Raw genomic sequence first — 13,647 nt, 5'->3', positions numbered from 1 at the left:
TTAGACCGTCATAGTACTATTTTGTAGACAAGCAGTATTGTTGTTTCTTTGCCATCTTACCACAGGATCTTCACTGAGACGGGAGAGGAGGAGGAAGCTGTGCAGGTCTCCATACTTCATGAAGGGAAGCACAACCATCGGTTTGGGAAAGTGGCCTGAAACAACCTCTAAACAAACACCTGTGTGAACAAAACAACATTAGAGAAAAAGATTTACAATAAGGCATATGCTTTGACATCATTTTTCTGACCATATTATGGATTTGAACACTATTTCATATTTATATCAGATGTTTTTATTCTGTTTGATCATAATGAGTATTCAGGCATGTTTCTTACCCAACAGTCTGATGACGTTAGGATGGTGAAAATCCTTCATGCAAGCAGCTTCATTCAGAAACTCTTCAATCTCTCTCTGGGAGAAGTTATCCACTGAAAGAGGCAGAAATCAATCATTTATTTGATTCTCTTTTGGCATGTCTAGTTATACAGATATTTTATTAAATATAAGTTTATAAGACCCTTGTAAAGATCGGGTAGCTCTCAGATTAGTTCATGCTACTTGAGGCAAGTGTTGAATGTGTGTCTAATACAGTATATTAAACTAAAATCAGCACTAAAAACACACAACAAAGAATACAACAAAATCCTAAAACAGTGTTTTTATCAATATTCAGAGTAAAAACGCTCCACCATTGAGTCACGAAAGATGGACAGTAATATTTATTATTTATGACAATTTACAACACGTTTGTATTAGATGTTGATTTAAGGAACACTCACAATTGGTTATATTGAGAATTAATTTTCATGAATTTATTTAAATGAAGTTCTTTACATAAATTAATAAGATTCTCTCATAAGTAAAAAATTAAAATCAACCTAAAAAAAATCTCTAGGTGCAAATATGGCAATAACTAAAATTTTAATGAATTACAACATGCAAAAATAAAACAAAACATAATAATAATTGAAAAAAAAAGTAAAATATAAAAGTATAATATATAATAATATAATAAAAAAACTTAAGTTTCACATTTTATATAAAATTATTTAGAAAAGAGTTTTATTTAATATTTAAAATAATAATAATAGTAATAATATTAATGATGTTATATGTAAACATTTTTCAAAATAATGTAATAATAATAAACAATACTTAAAATTTACATATTTTTTAAAACAATGATAATAATAATAATACATGTAATAAAAAACTTTTTAAATAAAATACCTAGTAAACAGAAAATAAATAAATAAATGAACTCACATTTCATGGTCTTGACAGCAACTTTTTCCGAGTATCCATCAGGTTGTGTGAGATGCCCCTCCATCACGGATCCAAACTCCCCTGTAAGAGAGATGTCCAGTCATTACATTCATCTGACATGGGCGGACTAAACCAATACGCGTGGTAATCAGGGGGCCCCATCTGATATTGGCTAAACATATTTGCAGTGTTGAGCAATGTAGCTGTTCACTTCTTGAACGCAGTGACCAGAAGTGTTTAAGTTAGAATCCACTTACCGATCAAAATGCCATGTTTTTGTCAAGTGCTGAGTTCTGCAAGGTCGGGAATCATCTCATTATAACAAAGTGTAGATAGGATGTAAATAAGAGATTCATTGTGCAGTGTAATGCTCATTAACGGAACGATCGCAATGAACTGAAATGAGTGACAGCTAGTGATTAGGCGCACCTATGCGTGAACTGCCGCGTACTCGTATAAATGTACGAATGCAATGACTGGAGATTTCCCATTAATAATAGGTTTCATTTTCGACTTGCTTCTTGGCAAACCCTACAGTATGCCTTCAGAACACTTGGAATATGGAATGAGTTACCTGGGATAATTTTATGTTTGTAAAAAGATTGGAAAAGTTGACAATTTATTAATTGGACAAGTGCAAGCATTTTTTTTTTTTTAGATAATGTCTTCCTTTAGTGATCCGGAAAAAATAAGGAAGCCTAATTTGGCTTTAGAACAGCAACAGGTTGACTAATTACTGGTTGTGAAGGGATAAACTACAAACTAGAGCGAACGAGCAAAATAAGGGTTAAGCATAAAAGGAAACATAGTTATTGTGTGGGGGCCCCATACCTGGAATTTGCTTAGGGTCCGCCCCTGGCTGCAACACAACACTAATCCACACCAGACTGTGTCCTTACCTTCTCCCAGGATTTTACCGATGGACAGCAGGTTCCTCACGATCATCACGTCCTGGAGTTTGGCCTGAAGCTCACTGCTAATGCCCAGGCTGGCAACTAAGAGAATGAAGAAATATGTCATAATCTATAACACATACTTTTTTGGAAACTGGATACAGGCAAGTGATAAAAACACAAATAATGCATGACGTACGTGTGATTTCGATGGCTGAGCGGTTGTAGGATCTCTGAGGTCTGTACTCGACGTTTGGAGTGAGTTTATCATCAGGTCCAAACAAACACCTGTAGAGGGTGCCAGTGATATACATTTACATAAACAGACATGATATCCTCACAGCAATACACAGTCCAAAAACAAACGTTAATGCTGCGATTTTCCTACTTAGTATTATCTTTTTCTTTTCCAGTAAAAAACTCTAAACTTTCCCTTAATCAAGATCCATTAACATGATATGCCTTTTTTCTGGAAATAAATAAATACAATTAAGTTTAAACTAAATGCTTTCCCTTTGAATTAATATGATATTCTTGCCCCACTGGCAGAAATGTTTCAGTTTTAAACTTAAACTTTTAATTTTGATATTTTTTTTCAGAAAACAAGACTTAACGTCTAATGTCATTTTGCTTGTATCTTTGATTTAAGAATATTTAGATATTTTTTACTGGAAAACAAGACAAAAACACTAAATGAGAAAATTTTTGCAGTGTAACCAGTACAATGCAGCAAGCTTCACCAAAAAAAAAAAAAAGTGCTAGTCGACTGGCGTAAATCAACCAGCTATATCAGCACAAAAACAACAACAAAGCAAAAACCAGGAAACTTCATGCTGGTCTAAACCGCTCTTTTCAGCAAAGGAGAAGTTACTACAGACTACAAAAAATGACTAGAAATCCACTGCTGAACTGAAGGATTTCAAACTTTGTGAATGTGTTGCCTTAACTAGACAGTGTCATTATAATGGCTAAGCAGACATTTCATTAACCCTGGCTTGTCCACATATGAACACTAATTTTCCTGTCTGTCTTCAATGCAGATTAGATTTATTTTCGCCACATTTGCAGCAATTTTAGATGCAGCCTAAAGGACCTTGAACAGTTAACATTTGGTTAGTAACGTAGTGGATCTTTAACCACAAAACCAGCACAACCCCCACTGCAAACTATGGTTACAGTCAGCCAGAAGTTATTAAAGGATTCCAGAGAATGAAGAAGGAGATGTCGTTAGTCTCACTTGCAAACAACAAGATGTACAACAATTTGAAACTCCTTTCTCAGCGCTGCTTTGGCCAACTCTGTCCTCCATAATTTTGTTTTACTAAGAAGCCATGCTGTTTTTCAGACCAACTTTCCCCCTACTTTTCTTCCTGAAGCCTTTAATTTCTTGCCCCAAGTACATTAAGATGAACATACTCCGGTCTCTAAAATAGCCCTTGTTTTTCAGATTTGGTCTTGGAATGAAAAGACGTCTGAAAATCACACAGCACAGTGAGATTTAACAACAATTACAGCTTTTAAATCTGGAGTGATAAAATGAAGTGCTTGGATTGTGAAATGCCTTTCAGAAAAACCTCAGAAAAACAGAATAACAAGAAAAAAAAAAACATACAGACACTGAAGAAAGTAATTAAATGCAAGTGCATTTGCAACCCAAAGAAACAGATAGAAAAAAGACAGGACTTGATTTTAATAACTGGGATTTGTCTGGATTTTATGTCAATTTTTAATGTATTATGTTATTTATTTAAGAGATTTCCTGATAATTGTTTGTATTTATTTATTTTGTTAATTGATGTAATATATATATATATATATATATATATATATATATATATATAGTCAATTTTGGTTTCATGTTGACTAAGAAAGGAAGAAATAACAAACAACTTACTGCAAATAAGAGCGGTTGTGCAACCACATGGCCACGAGCATCACTATCATCAACAGACAGAAACTGCAAACAACTCCGAGAATGATGTACGCGGAGTCGGGACGACTGGGAATCGGAGTCGAGGATGGAGACTCGGGCAAATCTGAAAGCAAAACACACATGCATTAATAAACAACAGCATTAACAAATAGGTTGGCATATTTGCTTTTAATTAAGGTCCGCATGATACTAAACCTCTAAAATGTATTGGTCAATGTTTTATTATCCTCTATGTTTTGTACTCCTGTTGAATCTCACTAATGGCTTTTTATCCCATAGCTCAGGTCAGCAGTTGGAGTTTTTTTATATGGTAACTTTATATGGTTTATATGGTAAGAGTGATTTAACTTCAGCTAGTTTCGTAGGGGAATCTATGCATGTATGCACTGCAATTCATTTGCAAATCAAGACGAGTTCAACAGGATGCCTTCCTGAGTAAAGCAGTAATTCAGGGTTCCTACTGTGCTTTTGCGTATCAAAAAATATATTTGATTAAAAACTGATTCCAGGAACTGCATTAGTACCATGGGCTAGCCCAGGGCTGTCCAAACTCGGTCCTGGAGGGCCGGTGTCCTGCAGAGTTTAGCTCCAACCCTAATTAAACACACCTGAAGCAGCTAATCAAGCTCTTAATAGGCATACTAGAGGCTCCCATGCAGGTGTGTTGAGGCAAGTTAGAGCTAAACTCTGCAGGACACCAGCCCTCCAGGACCGAGTTTGGACAGCCCTGGGCTTGACTGTTAAGATGGTAATTGCAGGAAAGCTGTTATTTGTCTTATCTACACTTGGCAAAAATATGAATGCATTTAAAGGACCTTTTTAAGTAATAATAAATAAATAAATAAAAATAATCGTCACACTTTATATTAGGTGGCCTTAACTACTATGTACTTACATCAAAAAATAAGTACAATGTACTTATTGTGTTCATATTGTATTTCAAAACACTATTGCTGCAATTGAGGGGGGATATGGGTAAGGTTAGGGACAGGTTTGGTGGTATGGGTAGGTTTAAGGGTGGGTTAAGTTGTAAGGGATGGGTCAACAGTGTAATTATAAATGTAATTACAGAAATTAATTACAGATGTAATTACATATAGGTATTTTTACAAATATAAGTACAATGTAAAAACATGTATGTACACAATACTTTCATTGTACCAAATGATTAATTTAAATGTAAGTACATAGTAGTTAAGGCCACCTAAAATAAAGTGGGACCAAATAATCTAATAAAAATGGAATGAAAATAAAATTGAAATAATGATATAAAATTATAATATATTTAATATACATTATATAAAAATCTATAAATATACATTTTTATAAAATATAAATAATATATTAAACAAACAAATAAATAAATCCACCGCACATATCAGTTCCCTGAGACAATAGTCAAAATAATAAAAAAATAATAAAATAATAATACTATAAAAATGTATAAATTACATAAAATATTATTTAAATAAAAAAACAAAACACCAAAACAAAAAAATAAATCCACAGTGGACATCAGTTATAGATAAACCTCTCTCATGCTATTTGTAACTAAGAATGAAGATACATTTTTCAAGTTTTTTTTTCAACATTTTTGCTGTCACACCATAGGACACAGTCCAATTTTTATTTGTCAACTACCCATATACATATATGTTTTGATCCACTTCAACTGTTGACTAGTGTGTATATATATATACACACACACATATCTTTTTTAATTGTATGTATTTCTTGATCCTTTTCAGTATAACTGACTATTGTCCAAGATAATGATGTCCACTGTGGATTTATTTATTCGTTTGTTCGTTCAGTTTCACTGCTTCGCAATATTTTGTTACATCATTCTAATACTTAAACCCAGGGGAAGGTTCTTGCATCGACTCACCAGCGTCTGGTACAAAGAGCCAGAAGCGAGATCGTTTGGTCCCACAGCCGCTCTGAGTGCAGGCCACCACCTCCACACTGTATGTGGTGTTGAACACCTGCAGGGTCACCGCGGCCTCTGTGGTGATGCTGTGAATCTAAAACACATTTTCACACAGACTTTACATATATATATATATATATATATATATATATATAACCTGCAGAACAAAAAGAGAATATTTTTAATTATTGTATGGTCATAAGTCTAGCACAGACTGGTGTGAACCTCCATGCTGGTTCAAGCTGGTTTATACTAGTTTGGTATTTAGACCGAAGCAACTTAAGTTCACTTTATCCATATATTTCCATATACATTATTTTTTGAAAAATCATGCTGAAATGTGAGCATCAAATATAACCATCAGGCTTTTGAGGAATGTTTATTTGTTCATCTCTCAGTCATCACTGTACTGCATTGCATAATATGTTTTGATCAACTGAGCATTTAAATATATTTTTTACTAAGTATTATTGGGAGATATAGATTGACAACTGGTATCCATATGCATTTTATGTAAGTATCTGCTATACTGTTACACAGATCTCATAGATTTACATGACAAACAGATCTCATTTACATTTACAATCACAATCTGCACCAAACTGCATGCTCAGTCTCGGCCTTTGAATAAAATTGATGTACTTTTTCCTTCTCAAGCTCCATACTCTCACTATATCATATTTATATGAGCCATAAAAGCTTGATGTACCAAATATGACACTCAAAAAAATGAAACATTTGTTTTGTTTCTGCTATATTTTGTTTAAAAGGTTAACTATTTTATTTCGAAAAATTTGATTTCAGGGGACAGGAACATGCTGTCGTATACGCCGATTCAGAGCATCCTAAACATGCTCAATGGGTGACATGTCCGGTGAGTATGCTGGCCATGCAAGAACTGGGATGTTTTCAGCTTCCAGGAATTGTGAACAGATCCTTGCAACATGGGCCGTGCATTATCATGCTGCAACATGAGGTGATGGTCGTGGATGAATGGCACAACAATGGGCCTCAGGATCTCGTCACGGTATCTCTGTGCATTCAAAATGCCATCAATAAAATGCACCTGTGTTCGTTGTCCATAACATACGCCTGCCCATACCATAACCCCACCGCCACCATGGGCCACTCGATCCACAACGTTGACATCAGCAAACCTCTCACCCACACGACGCCATACACGCTGTCTGCCATCTGCCCTGTACAGTGAAAACCGGGATTCATCCGTGAAGAGAACACCTCTCCAAAGTGCCAGACGCCATCGAATGTGAGCATTTGCCCACTCAAGTCGGTTACGATGACGAACTGCAGTCAGATCGAGACTACGATGAGGACGATGAGCATGCAGGTGAGCTTCCCTGAGACGGTTTCTGACAGTTTGTGCAGAAATTCTTTGGTCATGCAAACCGATTGTTGCAGCAGCTGTCCGGGTGGCTGGTCTCAGACAATCTTGGAGGAGAAGATGCTGGATGTGGAGGTCCTGGGCTGGTGTGGTTACACGTGGTCTGCGGTTGTGAGGCCGGTTGGGTGTACTGCCAAATTCTCTGAAACGCCTTTGGAGACTGCTTATGGTAGAGAAATGAACATTCAATTCATGGTCAACAGCTCTGATGGACATTCCTGCAGTCAGCATGCCAATTGCACCCTCCCTCAAAACTTGCGACATCTGTGGCATTGTGCTGTGTGATAAAACTGCACATTTTAGAGTGGCCTTTTATTGTGGCCAGCCTAAGTCACACCTGTGCAATAATCATGCTGTCTAATCAGCATCTTGATATGCCACACCTGTGAGGTGGATGGATCATCTCGGCAAAGGAGAAGTGCTCACTAACACAGATTTAGACAGATTTGTGAACAATATTTGAGAGAAATAGGCCTTTTGTGTACATAGAAAAAGTCTTAGATCTTTTGAGTTCAGCTCATGAAAAATGGGGGCAAAAACAAAAGTGTTGCGTTTATAATTTTGGTCAGTGTAGTTTACATAGCATCATGAGTTAAACATCACAGCAGCATTTTCAAATGCTATAGGCCACTCAAGTATAGTAACAAGTCATTCTTCCTCTTTCAATCCAAGTTTTTCAATATTACATAAAAAATGTCATATTAAGGAAATAGTTTAGTATTACAGGAAAGAAAACCCTTTTATGTGAAATCACACCAAAAACAGTGTAAAAACAAAACTTAAAGGATGGATGCAAAAAGAAAAAGAGAAGCTGTTTTTGGTGAGCCATGTGCTAGCAGCACGCAGGAAGTTTAACACACACACAGAGACGCATGTGACACATCCATGCTGCTGGTTGAGTAAAGCTGCCATTGTCACTCCTGTTCCCAAAATCTCTCAGACATGCTGACACACATGAGTCAGTGAGTCTTCACATGCCGTCAGTCGCTTTTACATCCACAAATGAAAAACCACAAAAACAAGAAGTGAGCTCTTCTAGGCGCCCTGAGAAGTACACACGGTGAGGTTTAGGGGTATTTAGGGTGCGTGTGACTCATTTCTGCATGTAAATATCTGCTCTGCCTCTGCTCAGAGATTTACAATTAAATTTGTTTTTCTAGTCAATCCTTCACCTGAATGTCCTCCAGGTGTCTTAGGATGAACTTTTTTAAAGATTACCGTATTTAATTCATGCACATTTCTGTTGGGCATGCATGAGAAGCAATATATTAAGGTTAAATAAATGCTAGAAAGAAAAACAAACCAAAAAGAAAAACTCAATCCTGGCCCAGCCACTGCAATAAGCCACTTCGGGTCATCTAGCTCACATAATGGCTTCCTGCTTTTTACAGGTCCTGAAGTTTTTCAATCCTTGCCCTCCATTTGTTGAGGGAACCCAGGATTACTGTGAGAAAAGCAAACTCAGCAGTTATATTTAAGCCCAGCCTAAAACAACATTCCTTTCAAACTCGCCAAGTAATTGACTGACAAAAACACTATCACTTGCTGAATATAAATCTGATCACCTCCTGCAGTGCATTACTGTCTCAGTCATCTAAGGATCTGCAGTGCACTTAATAAATAAACATTTATTTGGACTTGTTCAAGGGTTTAAGGTCTAAACCAATACAACGATTTTGTTTTGTTTTATTTTATTTTAACAAAGCAAAGCAAAATAAAATAAAAAAGAAAAGAAAGCAAAATAAAATAATAAAATTTAACAAAATAAAATAAAATAGAACCCTGTACCAGAGTTGTCATTAACTAAAACTAGCTATTAAAAACATTTTTGTTAATTAAAATAAAGGTGCAAAAAACTAAATATAATAGAACTGTTGCCTTGGCCACCAAATGAAACTAATTTAAGTTGAAGCACTAAAGTTGCTAACTGGAAACAAATAAAACACTAAAATTGAAATAAAAATAAATAGAACCTAAAAAGTAATATTTAAAAAAAATGAAATAATATATATAAATGAAAGTTAAGTTGGCAAAAGCACAAAAATAAAACAATTAAATATAAAAATAAAAGCTAATTCAAAATATTAACAAAATTACAATAGTATAAAAATAATACTAAAACAACACTGCCCTGTACATGTTCTTGAAGAGTTTACGAGATTAAATCTTGCAGATTTTTATGTGTACATTCTTGTACGTTTCTGTGATAAAGTGTTTGCCAAAAACTCAAACATAAATATAGATCAAAATCATTCACTGTGCCGTGAGCAGATGTTACTTGACGAACAAATTGGTTATTTTGTTAAAGGGAAAGCAACAGGTGTGAGTGTGAATGCATGACACTCATTTCCAGTTACTGTTGTGTTCACAGAGTGAGATCACAGGACATCGATGCGTCGTCATGAATTCCAGGACATTCAGTGGCGAGTCATGACAGACGGACAACAACAAATGACTTCTCCACACACAGTCGGTTTCCTGCTACCAGAACAGAAACAGGAAGTACACATTGTCTAAAATGCCATGCTGTAACTAAACCACTCCCATATGATCAGTCACTGGCCACACAGGGCACTGAGAGAGGAGTAGAAGCACATGCTCTGTGTAATAAACAAGTGCAGCTTTTTTTAACATGTTACACACCTGACCTTGAAAACTTTCTATTCTAGTTGCCCAAACAACCCAATCTGGGCTAAAAAAACATATATAGTCATTATTTTTCCAATTGCACTTGTGGTGGAGAAATGACATACTTCTCCTTTACACAAATAGTTCACCCAAAAATGAGCATTTGCTGAAAACATACTGATGTAGATTCATTTATTCATTCTTAGGCCACCCAAGATGTAGACGAGTTTGTTTCTTCATCAGATTTGGAGAAATGTAGCATTGCATCACTTACTCGCCAATGGATGCTCTGCAGTGAATGGGTGCCGTCAGAATGAGAGTCCAAACAGCTGATAAAAACATCACAATAATCCACACCACTCCAGTCCATCAGTTAATGTATGGTGTAGCCAAAATCTGCATGTTTGTAAGAAACAAATCCATCATCAAGATCTCTTAACTTCAAACCGTCACTTCTGGCTAAAATATGAGTCCATAGTTCATAATAACGCTTCCTCCAGTGAAAAAGTCCATCTCCTGTTGTCCTCTCACATCAAAATCCACCAGAATATTTGTTTAGAACTGCTTTTTTTCGCTTGTATTTGGTGCTTGATCTGTGCATATTTCTCTCCTGATTCAGATGAGACCACTTTTTCACTGGATAAAGCAATATTATGGATAAAGGACTCATTTTAGCTGGAAGCAACGGTTTAAAGATAAAAACACCTTAATGATGAATTTGTTTATAACAAACATGTGGCTTTTTGCTTCAGAAGATGTAAATTGATGGACTGGAGTGGTCTGTATTATTGTGATGTTTTTATCAGCTGTTTGGACTCTAATTCTGACGGCACCCATTCACTGCAGAGGATTCATTGGTGAGCAACTGATGCAATGCTACATTTCTCCGGATCTAATGAAGAAACAAACTCCTCTACATCTTAGATGGCATAAAGGGGTGAATACTTTTTAAGCAAATTTTTATTTTTGGATGAATTATTGCATTAACAAAACATTGCAAACTGATCTGCAAAGATAAAAGCATTACATCCTATTGAAGATATTTGCTTAGCACAGCTGAGCTCAAGCTGGCTGGCATGCCCGAGGAAACTAAAAGTTAATGATCTCAGACCGTCGCTTTCATCTTATAAACAAGAACAGCTGTTTTATTGCTAATTTCCTCACAGCTGGTGAAAGTAACTTATTATGATCTCAGATCCAAAGAAGAACCATGTCTGTTGAGCAATACTGAGCAAAACACTGCTTTGAGCAACCTGGGAGAAGCTGATAAACTGTGCAATAAAAATAAATGGTTACATACAGGATATCTAGATACTATAAATCTGTTTAGCTCTTATTTGGAGAGCCACAAGACTCTTAAATTATTTTCCATCAGACAGAACAGATGTGAGGATGTTTATTCAGTTGCAACCAGTGTTATTTTAGTTTCACTGATATTATAGTTTTGCTTAATATTTTGAATTAATTTTGGTAGCACTTTATTTTGATAGTCCACTTTAGACATTCTACTAACAGTAAGTACCTTTGCAACTCCGTGTCAACTAGCAGTCATTAGAGCATTAGTAGACTGTCTGCTTAATATCTTCTAACACTTTATTTTGATGGATCCACATACAGCATACTGACTATGAGAAACTTTACAAGTATGTCAACTTATTCTACTAACCCTAAACCTACCCTGCTGAGAGTTAGTAGACATGTAGTTACAAATTAATGAGAGTTAGTAGACATGTAGTTACAAATTAATGAGAATTAGTAGACATGTAGTTACAAAGTTACTTATAGTTAGCAGAATGTCTAAAGTGGACTATCAAAATAAAGTGTAACCGAACATTTTATTTGTATATTTTCTGTTTTCATTTTTATTTTAGTTAAAGTTTAAGTTATTTTGTTGACTTTTATTTAATTTTTTAAGTCTATACAATTTTTTTTTATCAAGTTTTAATTTTTAGGTTTAGTTAATATGAATCTGAAACATATTCTCTCTTCCTTTTATATTTTCCTTTAATTCATGTTGATATCAAAGAGATTTTTTAAAGTATCTTCAAATATTGAACAAATTTAGTGACATTTCTTGTAAAATACAAGCTGTGACGACATTGAGATTCTAAGGATTTTCAGCTGATTTCTAAATAAAAACAGACATGATTTTGTTTCTCAGTGATTGATGTTTAGTAAAGTCAATTTTGTTAGTACACAAAACACACTTGGCAAAGCAATTACTAACCTTGCCTGTACGTGTTCCGTGTTTAATAGTGACATCGTATCCTTGCAAGATTCCATTCAACTTATCAGGGGGCAGAGCATCCCATCGGATCATCAGCATGGAATTGTTCAGGTGAACAGTCAAGTTTTGGGGAGCTTCTGATGGAACTGTAAAATTTGGAACAAATTTGATGGAACAATAAAAATTAAACTTACATTAATCACATCTATGGCCGTTCACAGCAGTGAACACACACACACCCAGCAGTGAACACACCGTGAACACACACCCGGAGCAGTGGGCAGCCATTTACGCTGCGGCGCCCGGGGAGCAGTTGGGGGTTCAGTGCCTTGCTCAAGGGCACCTCAGTCGTGGTATTGACTGAGGTCACTCCCCCCACCTACAATCCCTGCCGGCCCGAGACTCGAACCCACAACCTTTGGATTACGAGTCCGACTCTCTAACCATTAGGCCACGACTTCCCAACAATATTACTGTTATAGTTTTCATTAATAACCGCTGCCATATAGATGATAACTTTGCATGCAAAATATGGACCAAAAAGGACTACTTTAAAACCAATAACAAAAAATTACCTTACATAATTTTAGGTAAGAAGGCCATTTCTTGTTAATTGCTTATTAAAATTAAAAGTGCCTTCATGAAATAAAATAATAAAAAATAATATAATAAAATGCATGGAAATAATGGTTCCAAAAATCCTAAAGAAAAAAAGGCATTTTGAGAAATTTAATTTTTTTTACATTTCTGTTAACTGAATTAAAAGGATAAAGTATAAATATTAGACGAAACACTTAAACTAGAAGTGTCTAGAAGACTTAGAAGTGTTTTCTTGGAAACTAACTGAAATAATTTTAAGATTAAGACCTAAAATGGTAACAAACTAGAAACAAAAAATAACAATATAAAAATAAATAAAATAAGAGTAAAGAACAATAACTAAATTAAACCTATATTGGTGATGTTTCTTAAGTAGTAACTCAACTTCAGATTGTATTAAACTATAAGTATGGTATGACATAAACCACAGGGCTTATCAGTGACTGAAAATATCCTTCACTGTTCTTTTAGGAAATTAGAGGAAATCCTTCACGGACACACCCCATAGGAAAAGCATTTCTAACAACCAGGTCACTCCCATTCCATTTGGCATTCGAAAATCTCTTGGATGAGAAAGACGTAATTACAGACTACAGTAACTGTCTTCTAGTTTCTATTATTAGCAAAATGGTACTTGTCATATATACTCTTATGCACTCAACTTACTCTTCCATTTCCAGTTTGCAGAGTTAACATTAGCGATTTTACTTTTTCAACATTGATAATCACAAATATTTCCTGAGAAGCAAATCAGTGAACATTGTA

General features: G+C 35.2%; 1 protein-coding gene across 1 annotated transcript in view; it reads right to left on the bottom strand.

Moving 5' to 3' along the window:
* LOC306882554 (tyrosine-protein kinase Mer-like) overlaps positions 1-13,647 on the bottom strand; it is a 43,557-nt gene that overhangs the window by 8,712 nt on the left and 21,198 nt on the right. The window contains exons 8-15 of the mRNA XM_079437277.1: positions 12,283-12,428; positions 5,984-6,119; positions 4,057-4,198; positions 2,362-2,450; positions 2,169-2,264; positions 1,270-1,350; positions 339-431; positions 61-179 (exon numbers count right to left, since the gene is read on the bottom strand). Of these exons, the coding sequence (XP_079293403.1) occupies positions 61-179; positions 339-431; positions 1,270-1,350; positions 2,169-2,264; positions 2,362-2,450; positions 4,057-4,198; positions 5,984-6,119; positions 12,283-12,428 (902 nt within the window). The remainder of the gene's footprint in view (positions 1-60; positions 180-338; positions 432-1,269; positions 1,351-2,168; positions 2,265-2,361; positions 2,451-4,056; positions 4,199-5,983; positions 6,120-12,282; positions 12,429-13,647) is intronic.

This window comes from Barbus barbus (assembly GCF_936440315.1).
Source record: "Barbus barbus genome assembly, chromosome: 16".
Classification (NCBI taxonomy): domain Eukaryota; kingdom Metazoa; phylum Chordata; class Actinopteri; order Cypriniformes; family Cyprinidae; genus Barbus; species Barbus barbus.
The sequence above is the reverse complement of the archived record's forward strand: the minus strand, read 5'-3'. Positions and strand labels throughout refer to the sequence as shown.